Source organism: Bison bison, unplaced genomic scaffold (genome assembly GCF_000754665.1).
Source record: "Bison bison bison isolate TAMUID 2011002044 unplaced genomic scaffold, Bison_UMD1.0 scf7180017864474, whole genome shotgun sequence".
NCBI lineage: Eukaryota > Metazoa > Chordata > Mammalia > Artiodactyla > Bovidae > Bison > Bison bison.
The window spans coordinates 9,457,970-9,479,379 of NW_011495035.1; the positions used below are offsets into that span (position 1 = coordinate 9,457,970).

A 21,410-nucleotide genomic window follows, 5' to 3' on the forward strand; every position below is an offset into this window, starting at 1 on the left:
CTAGATAGCATATTGAAAAGCAGAGACATTACTTTGCTAACAAAGGTCCGTCTAGTCAAGGCTATGGCTTTTCCACTGGTCATGTATGGATGTGAGAGTTGGACTGTGAAGAAAGCTGAGCACTGAAGAATTGATGCTTTTGCACTGTGGTGTTGAGAGTCCCTTGGACTGCAAGGAGATCCAACCAGTCCATTCTAAAGGAGATCAGCCCTGGGTGTTCATTGGAAGGAATGATGCTGAAGCTGAAACTCCAGTACTTTGGCCACCTCATGCGAAGAGTTGACTCATTGGAAAAGACTCTGATGCTGGGAGGGATTGGGGGCAGGAGGAGAAGGGGAAGACAGAGGATGAGATGGCTGGATGGTATCACCGACTCGATGGACGTGAGTCTGAGTGAACTCTGGGAGTTGATGATGGACAGGGAGGCCTGGCATGCTGCATGCAATTCATGGGGTCACAGAGTTGGACACGACTGAGTGACTGAACTGAACTGGTGCGCATTTGATGAAATTCATAACCTTGTTAAAAATTCCCTGCGATGGGTTTGTGTTTCTTCTGTTGGGTCCCCTCTTGGGGAGAAGAGTGGATCTCGATTGCGCAGTTGAAGCAATGTTGGTGGGTTGGGGGCTGGGGGGCTGTGTGTGCTGGGTCTGCTTTCTCAGGTTGGGGCCTCAACCTGGGAAGGAGGGTGTTGGGGGAGGGGGAAAGACTGGCCTTGGCCAAACCATGAAGTAGGGGTTTCTGGCCTGTTTTCTCAGTTCCTCTTTTCCTTTCTCTTCCCTCTCTCAGGAAGGGTCTTGCTGCTCCTCTGAGTCCCAGTAGGGTCATATGGGGGCAGAGCTACAAGGTTGTGCTGATCCTGTGGTGCAACTTTAGGGGCGCCTTTCCCCTTGGGAAACCCAGCTCCCCAAGGCCTTGCAGACTCAGAACCATGTTCCATCCCTTGGGCCTTTGCTTGTCTTCCCCAGCCTTCCTTGGAAATCTCCCTGCTGTGTCTTTGATCTGGCCTAACATGCACATGGGCCAGTGGGCACTGCCCAGGAATGTCCTGCAGAAACACTTGGTAGCCTAAGTGTCTTATTTCTAAATAGGAAATCATAGCATGTGCTGAAAGAAAGAAATCTGTCCTTTAGTACCTGTCATTAGCTACCTCATAGGATGAGGTATATGACATGCACATGCTTGACAAGCCATAACCACACAGTTAGCTACCAGGATCTCTTGACCACCTGTAACCACAAAGTTAGCTACCAGGATCTCTTAAATGAGTCTTTAAATTTGTTCAGGGTTTTAGCTTGTAGCACCCAGCCATGGTGCTGTAGGGCTAAGAGCTCAGGCGTTGGAGTCAGTCAGCCTGGGTTTGAATTCCATCTCTGCCACTTACTGGCCATGCAGAATTAAGCAAACTGTCTAAATGTTCAAAACCTTTTTTTCTCATGTACAAAACAGTTTTGTGGATAGGATTGGTGAAAGGGTGCCTGTAAAGCCTTTGGCTCAGTGCTTAGAGGGGAGCAGGTAGTCAACAATAAATCTTATCTATTGACATTGTTGTTTCTATTTCACAATAACCTGTGAGGCAGGAGAAGTGGATTTTGTCTCCTTAGTTCTGGGAGCCCCCAAGGATGGGCAGAGAGAAGTGATCTCTTCTAGGCTGAACAAGTAGTTAGCATGTCCCAAGGCTAGTATGAAACCTGAGCTTGCTATGGAAGACTCTAGAGTTTTGAGAAACAGTAGTTGTTTTTGTTAACTGTCCTCTTCTCTCATACAGTGCCCCCTGCATGGCCAAGATACACAGGTGGCAGCAAACACAGGGAATGCATGTTCTAGCTCCATGGTGCAGGACCGCCTCTCCAACTTAAAGAGTTACCATCTGACATAGAGGATGAGTGGGAATCTGCCCCTTCATTCAGAGCCACCATCATCACCCTTCTCCGATCCCACAGAGAGATACAGTGATCACCTCATTTGCCTAGTAAGCTAGTCAGTTTAATCATAAACAAAAACATCTGCAGAACCAATATAGGAGCCCAGGTGGTGCCCAATCCTAGACATGAAACAACAGACTGGTTCCAAATCAGGAAAAGAATACATCAAGTCTGTATATTATCACCCTGCTATTTAACTTATATGCAGAATAAATCATGCAAAATGCCAGGCTGGATGAAGCACAATCTGGAATCAAGATTGCTGGGAGAAATATCAATAACCTCAGATATGCATGACACTGCACTTATGGCAGAAAGTGAAGAAGAACTAAAGAGCCTCTAATGATGAAAGTAAAATAGGAGAGTGAAAAAATTGGCTTAAAACTCAACATTCAGAAAACTAAGATCATGGCATCTGGTCCCATCAGTTCATGACAAATAGATGGGGAAACAATGACAGACTTTATTTTTGGGGGGCTCCAAAATCACTGCAGATGGTGACTGCAGCCATGAAATTAAAAGATGCTTACTCCTTGGGAGGAAAGTTATGACCAACCTAGACATTACTTTGCCAACAAAGGTCCGTCTAGTCAAGGCTATGGTTTTTCCAGTAGTCAGGTATGGATGTGAGAGTTGGACTATAAAGAAAGCTGAGCGCCGAACAATTGATGCTTCTGAACTGTGGTGTTGGAGAACATTCTTGAGAGTCCCTTGGACAGCAGGGAGATCCACCCAGTCCATCCTAAAGGAAATCAGTCCTGCATATTCATTGGAAGGACTGATGCTGAAACTCCAATACTTTGGCCACCTGATGGAAAGAACTGACTCTTTTGAAAAGACCCTGATGCTGGGAAAGATAGAAGGCGGGAGGAGAAGTGGATGACAGGATGAGATGGTTGGATGGCATCACCAACTCAATGGACATGAGTTTGAGTAAGCTCTGGGAGTTGTTGATGGACAGCGAGGCTTGGCATGCTGCAGTCCATGGGGCCGCAAAGAGTTGGACACGACTGAGCAACTGAACTGAACTGAGGTCTGTTTTTGCTGAAGGCCTGGGTCTGAATCCAGATTTTGTGGACCCTGACCTTATTAAGTTTTTTTTTTTAATTAAATTTATTTATTTTAATTAGAGGCTAATTAATTTACAATATTGTATTGGTTTTGCCATACCTTATTCAGTTTTGAAATCTTCTTTATGAAGTGAAACAAAAGTAAGAATTCAAAATTAAGTATGGAAACATTACAGAAATGGAGACCAGATTAGTAGTTGAGAGGGGTTAGGAATGAAGGAGGAGAGAGAGATGGATGTGCGTATAAAAGGGCGCAAAGAAGAACCCTTGTGGTAATACATACGTGAACCTACGCATGGAATAAAATTGCGTAGAACTAAATACACAAACGAGTACATATAGAACCAGTTAAATCTGAGTAAGATTGATGGGTGGATTCCTTGCCACTGTTTTTGGGTAGCATATTGCAGTGCAGGTTTTTAAGAGGTTCCTCCTGAAAGAAACCAAATGAAGTCTACATGAGTTCTTTCACCATGTTTCTTTGCCACTGCATATGAATTTATATCAAAATTAAAAAGACATATTTTGGAAAAATTGGATAGAAGTGGAATTAGGTAATCTGAAAAAAATGAATAGGCACCAGACTTGGGAAGACCTTGTGCTCTTGAGAAGCTTGAAGGTTTAAACTTCACCGTTCTTATGGTAAATCCACCTCTGGTCAGAAAGGCAGCAAGCCAACTGACAGGGTAAGGCATAGTAGAGACAACGAGAGCATTTCAAGACTCAGAAGTGAACATGTCCACTTTCCAGGAGGATCTGCTACAACCACGAGTAAGGCCACGTGCCTTAAAATAAACAAGAGGTACTCACCCACGTAAATGGGCCGACTCCACTCGCTCCAGAGCCCTGTCGCTCTGCACACAGGGCTCACTGCTGCTCTCACTTGAATGTAATACTTAGAAACATCATCAATTATGGTGATGAGTGTATTGGTTGTCATTTTTTCTGTCTAAATGGAAAAAAATAACATGATAAGACTCTCTGGAACATGCTATTTAAATTATGCCAGTGACTAGACTGGAAGGTCATATGCAAGTGACTCAGTGTTCAGCGGCCTGTTTAAAATCAGTAAGACACACGTCAACTAGGGTCTTCTAGATCACTTCAGTATGGATGCGTTGGCAGTCATCCTTCGATGGAAAGCTAATAGCAACCAAAATAAATAAAATAGGCAATTGTAAGATCTCAGTGATCCATCTCGGTCCAACTGATATTTCCCGAGTGAAAGACTGGAGGGGCCCATAGCAGGATGTGTAACTCCCATCATCTTGTCCCAAGATATTCTGTAATCACCTAACAACATGCCATGGCTTCCATCATACTCAACAGGTGCCAGCAAAGTGCAGTCTATGACATATCTGGCCTGCTGCCTGTTTTTATAGAAACTGCAAGCTAAGAATGACTTACATATTTTCAACAATTGAAAAATATAAAAAGAGTATTTTGTGACACACGAAAATTACATGAAATTGAAATGTCAGTATCCACAAACAGTTTTACTGGAATGCAGTTATGCCTATTTGCTTGTATCTGTGGCAGAGCTGAGTAATTTTGGCAAAAACAGCATGGTCTGCAAAGCCTAAAATATCTCCTCTGTGACCTTTTACTGTAAAAGCTTGCTTATCCCTGTTTCAATGTGTCACTCCCAGCCGGGGGTGGGGAGAAGTGAGGGGTGGAGGGTGCATAAGGAAGTAGAAAAGAGCAGGGCCCTTGAATCTAGGGAAGAGGGGTTTGAATCCTAGCTCTAACCTCTGACTAAATGCAGGGCAAGTTGCTTAACCTCTCTGAGCCTCAGTTTTCTCATCTGTAAAATAGGAATAATACCATCAAACCAATGGATTATCAAATAAAGAAGCCCTAACTTTGTAAAAGCATGCTTAAATATATTTTGGGTCAAATCACATTAAAACTTCTAATATTCAGCAATCCATTTTTGATCTGCAAAAACAACCATTTGGGGTATTTCAACCTAGTAATATACACTCAGTAAATTCCAGTTTGTCATAGGCAACATAGACTGATATTCTATAGTGTTGAATTGACCCTGTTTTCTCACAAAGCCTTGTATATTCTCTCTTCTGGTCAGTGTCTTCACCATGCAGCTAATTCCCTCTGCCCCAAACCAAGTTTATGTCCCTGGGGCCTCCACGTTACATACTCCTGGATATAGTTCTCCTTTCCTTGTCTCTACTCCAAAAACACTGCCATTTTAGGTCTCATCAGTTTTTGCTTGGACCATTGCAGTAGCCATGAGACTGCTATTTCTATTTCCACATGTTCCCTCTGCCCATACCCAGCTTTTATGCTGCTACCAAAATAATTCTACATTTCTCCAGATGTTTTCACATTTCTCTATGAAACACTCCAGTGGCTTCCATCGCTAATGGCCATGGTTTTAAAAAGAGAAACTACTTATTCCAAGCAAAATCTTAGAGGCATTCTGGGAGAGGTGCTCATGTCAGAGCCAGAGTTACAATTCCAGTGTTGGTCTTAGGTCCAGCTGACTGAGTTACTGCCGCTTGGCTGAAGGAGCCGTGTTCTCTCAAGCCTTGGTTAATCCTTCCGCCTAGGGCCCTGGCCACTCCAAGTGTACTGGAGGACTGGCGTGAGTGAGGGCTGTTTACTGTGGTCCTCAAGGAGGAAATACACAAATGGAGACAACAATTTGGGAGCTTTCATAGCAAGTTGAAATTGCCGTGGCATCCAAGCTCAGGATCACTGGGTTTGTCTTTGGCTATACTTGATTTTTCTAGCAAATCATACCAGTATATGGTGGATTAGACATTTTAAAAAGAAAGCCAGTTTTTTGCCATATTTACTTGGGCACGCTGGCTAAAAAAGGTCCTTCTCTGCTTCTCCCACTAGGCAGGTTTCTATTCATCCTTCAAGATTCTGTTCCATTCCTCTCCCTTGGTGGAGGCCCTGGCAGCTTTGTTGACTCCCTGCTTATCCACCTGGCCTCTTGGTCAGGCAGCTCTGAGACTGGGTGAGTGCATCCTGCAGACCAGGCCCCTTGAGAGCAGAAATGGCGCCTATTTGTCTATCTCCCACTAAGAAGCCAGCTTATAAACATCTTTGTTAAACCAAATTGAGTTTGCAAGGTAGGAGTTTGAATCCTGACTTCTCCAATTTTTTCCTTTGCTTTGTGATGTTAGGCAACTTACTTAATCTCTCTGTGCCTCACTTTCCTGTAAGGGAATGATCATTGTATAGTTACATAATACAGAAACTGTAAGTATAACAAGGGCCTTCCCTGGCTCAGTTGGTAAAGAATCTGCCTGCAATGCAGGAGACCCTATTTTCCATCCCTGGGTCAGGAAGATCCCCTGGAGAAGGAAATAGCCACCCACTCCAGTATTCTTGCCTGGAAAATTCCATGGACAGAGGAGCCAGGCAGGCTACAGTCCTTGGGGTCACAAAAGTCAGATATGACTCAGCAATTAAACCAAGTATTGACAAAGCTTAACTTATAGTTGATGCTTAATAAATATTGACTTTAATTTAGCTCCTTTCCCCTTGACTTTTTTGTCCATTAGGGCTAATGAAGTGGCATTTTTTTTTAAGTTGTGGTAAAACACACAAAACAAAAAGTTACCATCTTAACCATTTTTAAGTGTGTGGCTCGACATTCACATTGTGCACCCCATCTCCTCCTTTTATCCGTTGTGAATAATACTGCTATGAACATGGTTGTTCAAAGGTCTTTGAGACCCTGCTTTCAATTCTTTTGGATATGTACCCAGAAGTAGAATTGTTGGGTCATATGATAATTCTATTTTTAATTTTTGAGAAATCCCCGTACTGTTTTCCATAGCAGCTGCACCATTTCCCCAACAGTGCTAATGAACTTTTATCTAATCCTTCACATTATTTTCAACCCAAAATAGGTCCTTGCAAGACAAAAAACCAGTAAGGTTTGATTTATTTTTATAAACTGAGATAGTTACCTTCGACTTTGTTAGTTCCAGGCTATAACCAGAGCTGTCAAATGGACAAGAATTTTTTTTTTAAAGAAATCTGTCATCAAATAATGGAATGATTGGAATAATTACCTGAAAATATCCTTTCTTTGCATTGTAAATTTTCACCTCATAATCGAAGCAGTGGCTTGGAAAAGCAGAAACTGGTTTTTCCCAGTGGATAGAGAGACAGGTTCCTTTGATCTCTGCCGTGACGTTCGCTGGAGAATTTACTCGATCTGTGTTAGAGAACAAGGGTTTGGTGATCATGGTTGATAAGTGCAGTCCACCCACATTTCTCAAGGTATTTCTAAGCTACATATTCTCAAGTATTTTCCTCCCGCATTTAACCAACAAATCTGCAAGCCGCAGAACTCTGGCAGCCCGCATCTGACTCCCGTCTTACAGCTACAGGAGAGATCTCTTCTGTAAACCTCAAAAATTCCTACTTAAACAGTCTCAAATGGTTGAATGCCCTTTCCTTCAGCTTATTAAGGCCCACCCCACCATCCATTTTTACTTCCCAAATTGGGCCAACCTGAAGATAAACCTGTTCCTGGAGCGGTGTCCTGGAGACCCAACTAAGCCCTGTGCTATGGAACAGGTGTGTGGCTGGGCTGATCACTTCCCCTTTCTGGGCCTCAGTTTTTATTTCATTTTGGTTTGTGTATCTTGTTTTCGTTTGTTGTGAGGATTTGGTTTTTTCTTACAGAAAAAGAACGGGTTGGGCTAAATTTGTCTTTGCTTATAACTCCATAGTTCTTTACCCTGAAATCTCACTTGATTGTTTTATGGCCGTTTGATAGGGGTGGCAATTATTTCTAATTGAGTGAACTTGTCTAAAGTTATGTGACTTGGATCTCACAATTACTGAATCATAGGGACAAGCTAAAAATGGGGCCCTCTGGCTCCAGAGCCTGCCATCCCTTAAGCTGAAATGTTTTTCACCAAGAGAACATTTATTTCTTTTAGTAATATGAGGAGTTGGTCTCAATAAAATGAAAATCATACAAGAAAATAAATGTCCATAGTCTGTCCCAGGCTGTGTCCATTTTCACATTAATATCATTGTTTCATAGGTCTCTCTCAGTATTTTTTATTACCTGTTTTCATGAACGTGACATTTTTAGGTCATTTAATATGACCTAAAATATGCTGTTGAAGAGAATTGTATAACCTCTTTAGCAAGTACTCAAAAAGTTATACATCCATACACATATGGATGATGGAAAAGTAGAAACAGATACATATGTCACAAACCACATCCTTTAAATAATAACATTTTGCATATTTATTGGATACTTAGGCCAGGCACCATTCTAAGCACTTTAAAATTATTAACGTACTTAATTGTCACAAAGACCTTGTAGGAAGAATTGATTTCTCCCCATATTTCAGGTGCAAAGCCTGAGGCACAGAGAAATGGCCAGCTTGTCTAAGGTCGCTCAGCGAGTGAGTGGAGAAGCCAGGATCCAGGGCCAGGCAGCCTGGCCCCATAGTCCACACTAATAGCCACGCCATCACGGAAACCTTGAACATGAAGCACCAGAAATGCTCTGTGAAGGGCTCCTGATGAGTTTCATTAATACAAGTATTTAGGATGAGGGAGAAGGTCTTCAGTTTTGCAGACTGAACAAGTGAAAGCTTAGCTCATATGCTTCAGTCAGAGAATCACATGGTGAGGGAGATCTGGTAACTCAAGAACACCCAGAGGAGAGAGTCCAGAGGGCAGAGGACTGTGAGAGGGATGCACGAGAAGCCGGGGGCAGAGAGAGCTCAGGATGAGAAACCTGGCTGCCTTTGTGTAGCTGAGGGACCTTCTGGTGGGGAAGGAATCAGACTTGTTTGGGGGTGATGCCAACCCCTCACAGGATCCGTGGGCAGACATTTCACAAGCCCAGCCAGAGCTGCTGAGTGGTGGTCTGGGCTTCTTTCAGCAGGGAGCTCACTTTCCCTGGGTTCTCAACTAGCGGAGATTTTATCCCCTAGGGGGCATTTTGAAATGTCTGGGGAATTACTAGGGCCAACAAGGACCTACTGTATAGCACACAGAACTCTGCTCAGTGTTATGTGGCAGCCTGCGTGGGAGAGGAGTTTGGGGAACAGATGCAGGTATATGTATGGCTGAGTCACTGCCGTGCCATGAAATTATCACAGCATTGTTAATTGGCTATACTCGAATATAAAATCAAAAGTTAAAAAAAAAGAGAAGACTAAGTTTTAGAGATCTGCTGTTCAACATTGTCCGGATAGTCACCAGTACTGTATTGTGCACCAAAGATTTGGAGGATACATCTCATGTTACCTCTTACCTCTCTTACCTCAATAAAACTAAAATTTAAAAAATAAAAATCATTAGGTATTGAGGTTAAAAAAAGTCTAGGGACATTCTTATTGTCACAACTTGAGAATGGGGTGAAGTGCTATTGGCGTCTAGCAGGTGGAGACCAGGGCTGCTCCTGGACACCTTGTAAAGCACAGACAGCCCCAGAGACTTCTTTGGCCAGATAATATGAGTAGCGCCGAGGCTAAGAAACCTTGACCCTGTGGTTTTTAAGCAGGAGCCATGTGGTCGTTCAGTATTAGATGAGTAGCCAAACTAGGTGATATTTATAAACCCTCCCAGTGCTGAGATTCTGCAATTCAATTATTCTGGTTTTGTGTCAAGGCTGTCTTACCAATGGCATGAAGGGCAAAGAGCTGATCAAAAGGCTTGATCGCAGCTTCCTTGCTAGAGCCGTTAACATATACTGCAAGGTAGTCTCGCCCTTTGCTATTGATGAAAGTCCTGGGAAACCAGCAGGCAACATTTCTCTGCAGGACGTCTTTGCTGTATTCCTGACATTCTTCAATCCAAGAGCGATACCTATATTGGAACACTCATAAGTTTTTAAGGCTAGAGGAAACAACCCATTCGCATAAGTGAAAATTGGTACTAACCTGTAGTAGAGGAAGTACTGTGTATCATCAGGGGCATCCTTGCCAACAAGCCAGGTGCAGTGAAGAGAAACTTGGTATGGTCGTAAGTGTGTGTAATTATCTGCTTTCGTGTTTGTGGTGCAAGTTAAATTCACAATCTCAGTTCCAGGAGACCCTAGGTGGTCAAAAATTGGAAAAAAAAATAGCAGATATACATACACATGAATTGTTTCACATTTTGCTGTACAGTGGAAAGTAACACAACATTGTAAGTTAATTCTATTCCAACAAAAAAAATTTTTTTTAAAGAACAAAGCATTGCCACGACAGTTTTTGATAGTTTCTTTTAAACTCATAGGGATTGGGGACATCAAAAAGTAATTGTCACCACACAGTTATAGAAACCTATTTGCAAAAGGTCATCTTTCTGGGGGATGAACTAAAATGACTAAGCCCTACTTTCTGACTTCAAAGTTTTACAGCTTCTTTGCAGGGAGGGTTTATATGTGATAGATATTAGAATTCAAGAGCAGTGTGATAAATTGTCATTCTGAGCTTGGTATACAGCAGCCTCAGGGTTCTGATGCTCCATTGTCAATAACTAGTTATGACTGAGAGAGCTAATTGAGGAAGGTCTCCAACGCCACTTTGCATCGGAGAACGAAGTGATTCATTAGGTAGTATCCAAATGGTTCATGAGTGACAGAGGTTGCCGCTCAAAAGGAAAGTAGTTTTGGCAACATTGCAAAAGAACACTGCCTCTTTAGAGACTCAGTACACAGACTAGTGTGTTAAAGTCTACTTTAGGTCACCATAGAGCACTGAGTAGAGCTCCCTGGGCTATAGACTCCGTTCTCGTTAGTTGTCTGTTTTATACGTAGTGGTCTTTGTATGTCAATCCCAGTCTCCCAAGCCACCCTACTCCCTCTTCCCCTTTGGTATGTTTGTTCTCAATATTTGTGTCTCTATTCTGCTTTGCAGATAAGTTCATCTGTACCATCTTTGTAGAGTCCACATGTGCGGTGCTTAGTCGCTCAGTTGTATCCAACTCTTTGTGACCCCATGGACTTTAGCCCTCCACGATCCTTTTCCATGGAATTCTCCAGGCAAGAATACTGAAGTGAATTGCCATTTCCTTCTTAATATATGATACTTGTTTTTCTCTTTCTGACTGACTTCACTGTCTTTGACAGTAGGTCCATCCACATCACTGCAAATGGCACTGTTTGGCTCCTTTTTATGGCTAATATTCCATTGTATATATGTACCACATCTTTATCCGTTTCTCTATTGATGGACATTTAGGTGGCATCCATGCCCTGGCTATTGTAAATAGTGCTGCAGTGAACATTGGGTTTCATGTATCTTTTTGAAATATGTTTTTTTCCAAGTATATATTCAGGAATAGAATTGCTGGGTCATATGGGAATTCTATTTTTAGTGTTTTGAGGAACCTCTGTACTGTTCTCCATAGTGGTTGTATTAATTTATATTCCCACCAGTAGAGTAGGAGGGTTCCCTTTTCTCCACATTCTCTCCAACATTTATGTATATATTTTTTGATGATGAGTGTTATGGCCAGTGTGAGATGATACCTCGTTGTATCATTTGAGTTGCATTTCTCTTTATAATTAGTGATGTTGAGCATCTTTTCATATGTTTGTTGGCCATCTGTAGGTCTTTGGAGAAATTTCTATTTATGTCTTCTGCTCCTTTTTTGATTGGGTTGTTTGTCTGTTTGATATTGAGCCTCATGAGCTGTTTGTATATTTTGGAGATTAATCCCTGTCAGTTGCTGTGTGGGCAGATATTTTCCCCATTCTGAGTACTGTCTTTTCAACTTGTTTACGGTTTCCTTTGCTATGCAAAAGCTTTGAAGTTTCATTGGATCCCATTTGTTTAATTTTGTTTTAATTTTCATCAGTCTGGGAGATGGGTCAAAAAAGACCTTGCTGCAATTTATGTCAAAGAGTATTCTGCCTGTGTTCTGGTCTAAGAACTTTTTAGTGTCTGACTTTACATTTAGGTCTTTAACCCACTTTGAATTTATTTTGGGGCTATATGTGTGTGTGTGGCTGATTGACTTTGCCGTACGATATTGTGTTTCTGCTGTACAGCAGTGTATATGCAGGTATATATGCGTGTGTGTGTGTGTGAATATGTATATATATATGATGTGTGTGCATCTACATACACGTGTGCATGCATGCTTGGTTGCTCAATCATGTCTGACTCTTTGTGACCCCCATGGACTATAGCCCACCAGACTTCTCTCCTCTGTCCATGGAATTTTTCAGGCAAGAATACTGGAGTGGGTTGCCATGCCTTCCTCGAGGGGATCTTCCAGACCCAGTGATCCAACCCGAGTCTCCTGTGGCTCCTGCATTGGCAAGCAGATTCTTTACCACTGAGCCACCTGGGAAGTCCTTATATATGTATACATATGCATATACACACACACGTATACACACATTTTCATATATATATGTATGTATGTGTATACGTGTGTGTGTGTGTGTGTGTGTATACTCTCTCCAGGCACTAAATGACCAGATAATCTGTGCCAAGTATAGTTTAGAGTTTCTGAGGTCTGCTTCTCTCCTAGTTTCCTTCCAAGGAATGATGTGGTGTGAATTCAGTCTGATTCAAGGCAGAAATAATGACGTTTTCATTATTGTCACCCCACATCAGTGTGCTCAGAGAGCAGTCGAGGTTGCAGAAGAGTATGAAAGGCTTGTTAAGGTACACTCCGGTTACTCACTGCAGGGACGTGGAAACGTGCTTTAGTGTACAGCAGGTGACGACTTGTATTTGTGGTCTTCTGTCTACCTTAGATTCTGTCTCTGCCTGTGACATCAAGCCTACTGTGAACTGGCCGCTGTGTGGTCCAGACATCATGTTCTACTGAGTGAATGGGAAGATCTTCATGATGCTGCTCTCGGTCATACACACGATGCGGGAGGCATGGCCTTTTCATGCAATGATGTGATGAGAGGATAGTTTGACTGTTGGCCACAGCCAGACTGGCCCAGGCCATGGTTGTTATGTGCAAGTACACACATCCCAAGACTTGGTGGCCTGTTCTCCCTTTTTCTTTCTCTGTTCTCTGTGTGTGTGTGTGTGTGTGTCTGTTTGTCTTCAAGGTTTGAATCATAAGTGTCACTGGTTCTAAGTATTAGAAACCCCAGCTTTCCACAGAAGGACCATATAGACATAGTAGGTGTTAATCTCTTTGCTCATGGCATTCAGGCTATCCAGTCTCATGGCTTCTATGAACTGTCAGCACAGTTTTCTTCAGTTTCATTTGAGAGGTCATACAATCGTAAACATCCACCAGTGTGACAGGGAACACTATGTGTGAAGCCTGAAGCACATGCTGTTTGTATGCTGGTGCAGGAAAGCAGGAGACTCCGCCCTGCGCACAGGGCAATACAGACCAGGATGGCAGGGTTAGCATCTATTTACTGCGAAAGATAAAGAATGTAATGTTGTATGTTGTGCCACATGAGTAGCACAGCATCCCTGAATGAGTTCTGAAAGGAACAGCAACCCTCTGTGCATCAGATGGAAAAAAAGGGGCTTCCCAGAGCAGATACGATTTGATTTGGGCTTTGACGTATAGGAAGAATTCAGAAAAGCAGGCCAAAGAGGTAAGCTCAGGGCAGTGAGGGCTCAGAGGCAGGACTGTGCTGGTGTGGAGGGGTCATGGTTGGAAGTCATCTGAGAAGAGCAGAGGATTCATGTGGGGAGCGAGTGGAAAGATGTCCTAGAATCCAGTTATGAGAGAGCTCAGCTTTTGTTTACGACTCCCTGTCTTCTGAGCCGGGGAGGAAGAAGAATTCTCAATGTTTGCAGGGAGCCGCTGGATGGGATTGACTGGGTCACACACACTAACCAGTGATCTCTGTCTCGGAGAGGACGCGGATGAGGTAAAAGAACACTGTAGGGATGAGTGACTGACTTACAGAGAAAAGCGAGGCGTGTTCCTCTCCTGACTTCCCCATGTTTACAAAGGTCTGGAATTGAAAACCAGGCCCTCAGAGACCTGCCTTACCTGTTGGGGCTTTAAGTTCTGCAGAAACCCAGCTGCTGGCTTGTAGGGAGTGGTCGTTCCAGGGCACTGTCCGCACACTCGCTGAAAAGCCTTTGTGAAGGATGGTTATGAGGTTTCTCTCAGTGTTCCTGGTTTCGTACTAAAAATAAAACCCACAAGTCATGATACGTAAAGGGGAAATGACCTTCAGAGAACTATTTAATCAAATAGGAGTTTTCTTCCACTTTTTAAATGGCATGTAAACACAATGCAATGCAATCATTCTGCTAGAAAAAAATCAAACCCAGTGTTTCAAGGTTATGTTCTTATCCCTAAACTCATCAATCAAGTTGTACACGTTAAATAGGTGCAGCTTTTTACCAAAAACAAAGAGGTTTTTAAAATGAATAAACAAATTGTCCAGTTTAGATTGGTACATGGTTTAAAAATACATAATGAAATATAGAAAATAATTATTCAAGGATACCTGAATTAACTGCTTCTTATAAAAACAAACAAAATGCTACAGTTCAGACTCCAGTTTCCTTTGGCCACCATCTCTGGCTCCAATCTCCTCCCCAGAGGTAAATTTTTGATGGAGAATTCTCTAGAATTCCATATTGACTGACATAGTACTGCTTCTCCCTTCGTTTGATTTATGGCACATCCGCTCGGTACCTGGTGCTTTACTATATCCCTTCGGTGAACCTGGGGCTCTGGGATCTTAAGTGACTGATGGAAGTAGTAAAGGCAGGAAGTGGCTGAACTGGGATTTGAATTTGACCTTTTCTGTTAGGTACAATGGCCCCTCTCCTCTTTTGCTTGGTTATTTTCTTCTGTTCTTTTGAATATTTTAGAGGCAACATAAAATCAATATCTAAACCATTGTAGCTCAGAAGTTACTAAACTTTATTGTTAAGTGGAAGAATTGGTCCCACAGTTAAAAATGTTCCGAGCCACTCTTTCAGTGCAGGTATGGCACTAGTTCTCAGCCATTTCAATAGAGACATTGCCCTCCTAGGAACATTAACAGAAAGCTCTGTAGTGATTTTCTCTCTTTTTAGTTAAAATTTCCTTTAATAAGGAAAATTCAGTCTAGGTAAGCATTGCCATCAGAATAAACACTTACATCTTCTTCTTGTGGAGCATTTATTTTCACATGATATCCTAGCTGGATATTGCTTTGTTCTTGATCAGGATTTGGTTCCCAACGTAAGAGAACTTGAGCTAAATTGACAGCTTTAATGGTGAAATTGACTGGTGGTAGAAGTAAAACTGTTGATCAAAAGAAAAAAGCCATGCAATGTTTAATTATATGGGACATTTTAAAATCACTAAATGTTTTATTGTGTGGTATAGTATTTTATTATGCTATCAGACTGTATAACACTGAAATAATCTTAGGAAAAGGTTCTTTAGAGCTGTTTTTAGCTCATTATCTTTTTTACTTTGCCCAGGTATTTACCTATAACACCTACAGGTGTTTTATTGAAATATGAATAGTTTACTATATTATTATTCAATATAATAATTTTCAAAGGGTCATTATCTATTAATGGACTAAAATAATATGTTTGTTTGTGGGTAGCAATGTGTTTAATGACATGGAATAAAATTGAATAGAAAATATCAGGTGCATCAAACATAAGAAGTCCTATTTCATGAACTTCTTATTTGTTCCATAAATATAGTCACATATTTGTATACTGGTTCAGGATGTAAAGATTTGTTTCTTACTATGATTCAAGGTCAAAAAACTTGTAAGCAAAATTACTCAATCAGCGTTTATAAACAGAAAATGTTTTTTCCGCCCTCATGAACCACTCTCTAACAGTGTCTTCAAAATCAAAGCTTTCATTTAAATTACAATATCAATGCCTGTTCTTAGAAATCTTGGGAAGCACAGATGATCAAAAAAAAAAAAAGAAAAAAAATACAGCCACAGTTTTATCACTGAGTGGCATTAACATGTAATACATTTATTGTCTTTTTTTCTTGAGCATACATTCATACAACTTTTAAAATTTTTGCTAAAGTTGGGCTTCCCTGGTGGCTCAGATGGTAAAAAGTCTGCCTGCAGTGCAGAAGACCCAGGTTCAATCCCTGGATCAGGAAGATCCCCTGCAGAAGGAAATGGCAACCCGCTTCTGTATTCTTGTGTGGAAAATCCCATGGACGGAGGAACCTGGTCAGCTACAGTCCATGGGGTCGCAAAAAGTCGGACGTGACTGAGTGAATTCACTTCTTTCGCTTATAGTATTGTACAATTATGAAACCTTTGATGAATTTACTCGTCAGCACATTTCCACTGACATTTAATATTTAATAGCTTTCCATGACTCTGCCTCCACACCTGCTGCATACAGACTTCTGGGGCTCTGTCTGTACTTCACCGACCATTATGGTAGCCACTGGCCACATGTGGCTATTTAAATAAAATCAAAGTTCACTGTCTTAGTTACGTGAGCCATATATCCAGTGCTCAATAGTCAAGTATCATTGGACAGTGCAGATACGAGAACATAGTCATTATTGTAGCAGGTTCTCTTAGTGCTAGTGGGGGACTCATGTGATGAGTTGTTTGTTTGTTTTTTTTTCTTCCCTAAACCCAGTGATCAATAAGTTTCTGAACCAAACATAGTGGAAGCTTCTTATTCTTTGGTTCTGAGAACTTGGAGAGGACTTTGAACTATACGCTTGTCTGGGAAGGTGTCCAAATATGGCCAACCGGCTGCAGCTTTATTCTGAGCGCCCGTTTACTCACACTTGGAATACGATTTCCCACTGCAACATAAAATACCCGCTTCAGCCAACTTTGCTTTCTTAAAATATAATATGTTTAAAGAACTGATATTCTGATAAGAATAAATGTTCCATCCCTTTTTTAAAAAATCATGATTTCCTAATTGAGTCTTATTTAGGAGAAAGTAATACTATCCTTTTTTGTAATGTACTTATTTTTTTTTTAATTATTGAATTTAATAGGTGGTACTTACATTTTTTATCAGGAAGTAAGTCTGCTTGCAGTATTACTGCCGCCCCCAAAAGAATCAGTAATTCAGGTGCCATGATGATCACAATCTACGGAAAACAGAAAGAGAAAAATCCAAATGGCCACCTGTTGCCATTTCTAAGAAAAGCTGGTAGCTCCTTTCTAAAGAAAAGTATAGTCATTTGGCCATTTAACAGACATTTATGAACTTTATGTGTTAGAAATACAAATATGAACAAATCTTGGATTTTGTCTTGCCAACATGGATCCATAATCTGAGAGACAGAATGAAGTGTAAATCAATCATTGTAACTCCAGCTTCAAAACTGCTCTAGTAAAGATGTGTATAAGGAGCAGAGAGACTTCTGAATTGAGTCCTAAAGGATATACTAGAGTTCTTACACACACACAAGTGAGGAAAGGCATCCATGGTGGCACATGGAGCCATGCGAAGCCAGAAGAGAGGAAAGAAAATAGAAAAAGGTTGATATTCCGTGAGAGATGACAGCAGATGTTTGAACAGTAGAAGACAGAGTTAATCAAATTGAATATGAATATCATTACCAGTTTCACTAATAAGAATTTACATATGAGCATGACATGTCCAGCATGACAAAGAATTTAAATCTAAAATGTTTACATGGATAAAAGACGCTTTGTATCACAAACCTGGAATAAGTGTTTAGTACTTCAGACTTCGTAGAGGCGGAGTTTTTTGATGAACCCAGAAAGAAATAGGCCATTAAAGGGAATGAAAACATAGTTATAGGCCTGAAGAAAATAAAACTGATATTTATTTTAAATTAAAAAAAATAAGCAGACAGTGAATCTAGAGTAGAAATATTAGCATAACTCAAGTGTAGCTGTCTGAAAAAAATAGTTAGATTGTTTCAGGAACATTTTTTTTAACATGTGAAAGAAAAGATCTCTTGTTGAGAATTGTAGATTAGAAATCTTGAATGTTTCCTTTGAAAATTTCGGAAGGCATTTTTCATATGACCTTAACAAAAATAACATTCTGCCTGCTAAGTTTTGTCCTCCCCCCACCAGATGATGAGGGTGTGTAGTTATCCAATTTACAATGGTGAAAAGATGGCTAAAAAACAGACCCAGTCTCAGGTCTTCCTCCAACTGTAAAACCTATGTTCTACACTTACTTAAGTGACACAATTTTTAATTTAAACTTTTATTTAAGTGATGTGATATTCTTCAAACGTAATTCTGGTAGAACCACAGAGGATAGGTGTTGGCTAAATGGATACATTCAGGAAGAACCAAAAACCACACTTTCTTCACTTTTACTACTTACTAATGAAATTAGTAAAATGTCACAGCAGGAAAACAGAAACAGCATACAAATCAATTAATTTCTTTTTCAGATAAACTCAAGTATTGCTAATCAGAGTTCTGCACTTTTTAAAGACGTTTTCTTTTGTATTGAGATATAGTTGATGAACATGTTGTGATGGTTCCCGGTGCACAGAGAAGGGACTCAGCCGTACATGTCCATGTGCCCTTCTCTCCCCAACCCCCTCCTATCCAGGCAACCACATAGTGTTGAGCAGAGTGCTCTCTGTAGGTCCTTGTTGGTTTTCCATTTTGGACACAGCAGTGTGTACTGTCCATCCCAGACTCCCTAACTGTCTCTTTCCCCCACCCTTCCCACCATCTTCCCACAACCAAAAGTTGGTTCTGTTAAGTCTGTGAGTCGCTTTTTATTTTGTAAGTTCATTTGTATCATTTCTTTTTAGATTCCGCATATAAGGGATGTCATACAACATTCCTCCTTGCATCTAGAGTTATGCTCCGTGTGATAAGAATCATCCTGTTTCTTTCTCTAATTTTACACCATGTAGAAAAAGAATTTTTAAAACAACAGTAACGATAAAAGCAGCTGTTCTAAAGTTTTTAAAGGTTTCAGTAAATGAGAATATTAAGGATTTAAAGGCACGTCTTGGTAATTTATTAAGCCTAAGAAGCAAAGATAAGAACTCCTTAGAGACTTCCCTTGTGGTACAATGGTTAAGACGCTTGTGCTTCCACTGCAGGGGCAGGCATGGGCTTGATCCCTGGTTGGGAATTAAGATCTCATGTGCTATGCAGTACGGCCAAAAAAAAGAAAAAAGTGAAAAAAAATCCTAATAGCTTCCTCTTCAAATTTAGAAGGCAATGTCTTTAAAATTTCAGTATTTCCGGAAATAATATTACACGTGTTCTAAGTTTTCACTAATCATTATTACTAGGAGGAATTCTCAGTCAGAAAAAAATGCAAAATTGATTTTCCCCAAGTGAGTTTTACTGACTGGCAAAGTAAGTAGTATGTTATAAATAGTACTTGTAAAAATAATAAATTGCAATTAAATTTTGAAGTAATAAACTATCACATGCCTCAATGTGGAGATAATTGAACATTTCACATAACCAAGCAGTCTGCCCTAGAATTTTTTATGTGTTCTGATTTTATAGCTGATGAAAACAGAATTGTTTCTCAAATTTGACCAAAAATTTGTGATGATCAATTTATCAGCCATAAAACTGCCATGCACTTTTTTTTTCACATTTTACTGTGATATTCTGTGTTTAAAAGGATGATAACTTTGAATAAAAGAAGTTGTCCTATAGACAACACAGAATACTCAACTAGGAGTCCAAATACTAGCAAGAATAACCATTTTTTTGTGAGCCAGATAAATTCAGTAGAAGCCTGGTATTACTGAAGGTTCAGCAGGTGACCCTGTATTTTTCTATAATTCTGTTTGCTCTGCTCATTGCCTGAAAGCACCTTCAGCCTTTGCTCATGTCTTCTTAATATTTCTGGTCCATGGCAGAGCAGTCACTCCTTCTGGAAAACGAACTTGAATCTTTTGGGGTCATCTCTTTAATGCAGTGATATACTGTTACATAGATGTCAGCTGGGTAATATTTTGTTGTACAGTAGGCTGTTTCACTACATTAATAGAAATTTATAGAAATAACTTGTTCAGAATAACTTGTTATCCATTCTTCTCATGGATACTAAAATCCAGCAGAAAACCATTAAATGTTTAAAGTAGATTCAAATTCAGAATGAAGCAAACATGGGTTGCCTACCTATTAATACTATTATCAGAAATGCATGCTCAGTCTCTTATAAAGACCATGGGCTACCTGTTCTTGTCATATTTCATTGGCTTGATCTAAAATTCCTCGAGTGCTCTCTGAGAATCTGGCATCTGGTAGTTGTTATATTCTTTGAAATTTGGGAGTAAACAGGAGCACCATCGCTCACAGTACAGATGTTTCTAGAAAGCGGGGTAAAGTCCTGACAATTGTAGATGAATTTCCCCAGTGTTCCTGAGAATTGGTCAAGTTCTACTGAAGTTCAGACTTAACGTTTTCCCCACTCTCTTTCCAGATTATTTTGCTGCCGAGGTCGTTTGTTTTATAACCAAAGTTGTATTTACCCTTTTTAAAGAAACTTTTTGAGTCAGCTGTGGTGACAACTAATTAAAACTCAACTTCAGTGCACAGACATTGAAAAGCAACTGAGAGGATTCATGGTCCGTTAAACCCTCAAAAGTAGAGTTTACTTTTTACTTCCTTTTTTTTTCCTGTACAGTGTAATCAGCAATAAAACATATCTCTTGCGGGATGAAGAATAAATAAATAAACCAAGGTGTAAAATGCAAATGACATGTTTAGCTAGGTATGTTGCATTACCCCCAAGTGAAAAATTGTGCATAGTCCTAAAAATATGAGTCATTAGGAGCATATATAAGGCATGCAACCTTTTTTTCTGCCTTACTACAGGACTTCTGATTAATTTTCTGAAATAGTCCATAAATATAACTCAGTGATTCAAACTGTTGCCACAATCATAAAGCCTTGTTAGCCAAGGTGGAAATGGTGCTGCCACCCTGAGTATTTGGGAAATGCTGGCAGAAAGAGTTTGCTGCCCAAATCTCCTAATGGTTAAATGTCTTCCAGCTAATTGCACTTGATGCCATGTCATCCCACATCCACACTCCCCTGTTCCCAGGCATACCTGTCTCCTTCGGTTGATCCTCTCATTTCTGATGACCATCCATGCTCAGCAGCCGACAGCCAGGACCACCTCCATGTTGTCAGTGCTCTTGGCTGCAGCCGCAGCACCTAGCACAGCTTCAGGCCCGGGGCAGATGCTGCATATGCCTGGCTCTACACAAAATAAAGGCAAATTAATGCACAGCCCTTAACAAGTCGAGCTCTGTAGGGAAAAACCTAGCAGAGGGACAAGTTAGATTAGAGCACAGCAGGCAGGGAGCACGAAGCAAACCTGGGCTGTCTAGGGGGAGATGTGATACTCTTGGTACCTTGCCTAAAAATTTCCCCAAGCAGCATTTCAAGTAATGGAAACAAATGAGGTGATTTGATTTGCCAAACTTTATTATGTTTGAAATGCAAACAGTTAACAAATAGCTACATATATTAACATATTTTTCAGTAACTATGAAAGAAGGCATACCCTTTCACGAGAAATATTAGAAATTGTAC

At 40.6% G+C, this 21,410-nt stretch overlaps 1 protein-coding gene across 2 annotated transcripts in view; it reads right to left on the reverse strand.

The window, feature by feature from the left end:
- Positions 1-21,140, reverse strand: part of IL5RA (interleukin 5 receptor, alpha) — a 37,460-nt gene extending 16,320 nt beyond the window's left edge. The window contains exons 1-9 of one of the 2 annotated variants that reach the window (XM_010862027.1): positions 20,923-21,140; positions 16,903-16,987; positions 15,036-15,181; positions 13,928-14,066; positions 9,895-10,048; positions 9,633-9,820; positions 7,048-7,193; positions 3,806-3,944; positions 3,129-3,428 (exon numbers count right to left, since the gene is read on the reverse strand). In XM_010862027.1, coding sequence (XP_010860329.1) covers positions 3,415-3,428; positions 3,806-3,944; positions 7,048-7,193; positions 9,633-9,820; positions 9,895-10,048; positions 13,928-14,066; positions 15,036-15,181; positions 16,903-16,987; positions 20,923-20,961 — 1,050 coding nt within the window. In that variant the 5' untranslated portion in view covers positions 20,962-21,140 and the 3' untranslated portion in view covers positions 3,129-3,414. Of the gene's footprint in view, positions 1-3,128; positions 3,429-3,805; positions 3,945-7,047; positions 7,194-9,632; positions 9,821-9,894; positions 10,049-13,927; positions 14,067-15,035; positions 15,182-16,902; positions 16,988-20,922 lie in introns of those variants that run through there. The other variant, XM_010862026.1, reaches the window with a different exon arrangement.
- Between the last annotated feature and the right edge of the window lie 270 nt (positions 21,141-21,410).